We start from the raw sequence: 284 nt of genomic DNA on the forward strand, positions 1-284 counted from the left end.
TTCCCTCTGGCCACCTATGCCCCTGTCATCTCTGCTGAGAAGGCTTACCATGAGCAAATAACAGTGTCACAAATCACCAACGCCTGCTTCGAACCAACCAATCAGTTGGTGAAATGTGACCCTCGCCACGGCAAATACATGGCCTGTTGCCTTTTGTATCGTGGCGATGTGGTGCCCAAAGATGTGAATGCCGCCATCGCCACCATTAAAACCAAGCGCTCCATCCAGTTTGTGGACTGGTGCCCTACTGGTTTTAAGGTGGGCATCAACTACCAGCCTCCCAC

The 284-nt window shown here is 52.1% G+C and overlaps 1 protein-coding gene across 2 annotated transcripts in view; it reads left to right on the top strand.

Annotated features, from left to right (window-relative positions):
- LOC116689941 (tubulin alpha-1C chain) overlaps positions 1-284 on the top strand; it is a 19280-nt gene that overhangs the window by 18697 nt on the left and 299 nt on the right. For both annotated transcript variants that reach the window (XM_032516661.1, XM_032516662.1), the window contains exon 5: positions 1-284. This exon is cut by the window's left edge and continues 423 nt beyond it; it is cut by the window's right edge and continues 299 nt beyond it. In XM_032516661.1, coding sequence (XP_032372552.1) covers positions 1-284 — 284 coding nt within the window.

The sequence above is a fragment of the Etheostoma spectabile genome, chromosome 5, assembly GCF_008692095.1.
Source record: "Etheostoma spectabile isolate EspeVRDwgs_2016 chromosome 5, UIUC_Espe_1.0, whole genome shotgun sequence".
Classification (NCBI taxonomy): domain Eukaryota; kingdom Metazoa; phylum Chordata; class Actinopteri; order Perciformes; family Percidae; genus Etheostoma; species Etheostoma spectabile.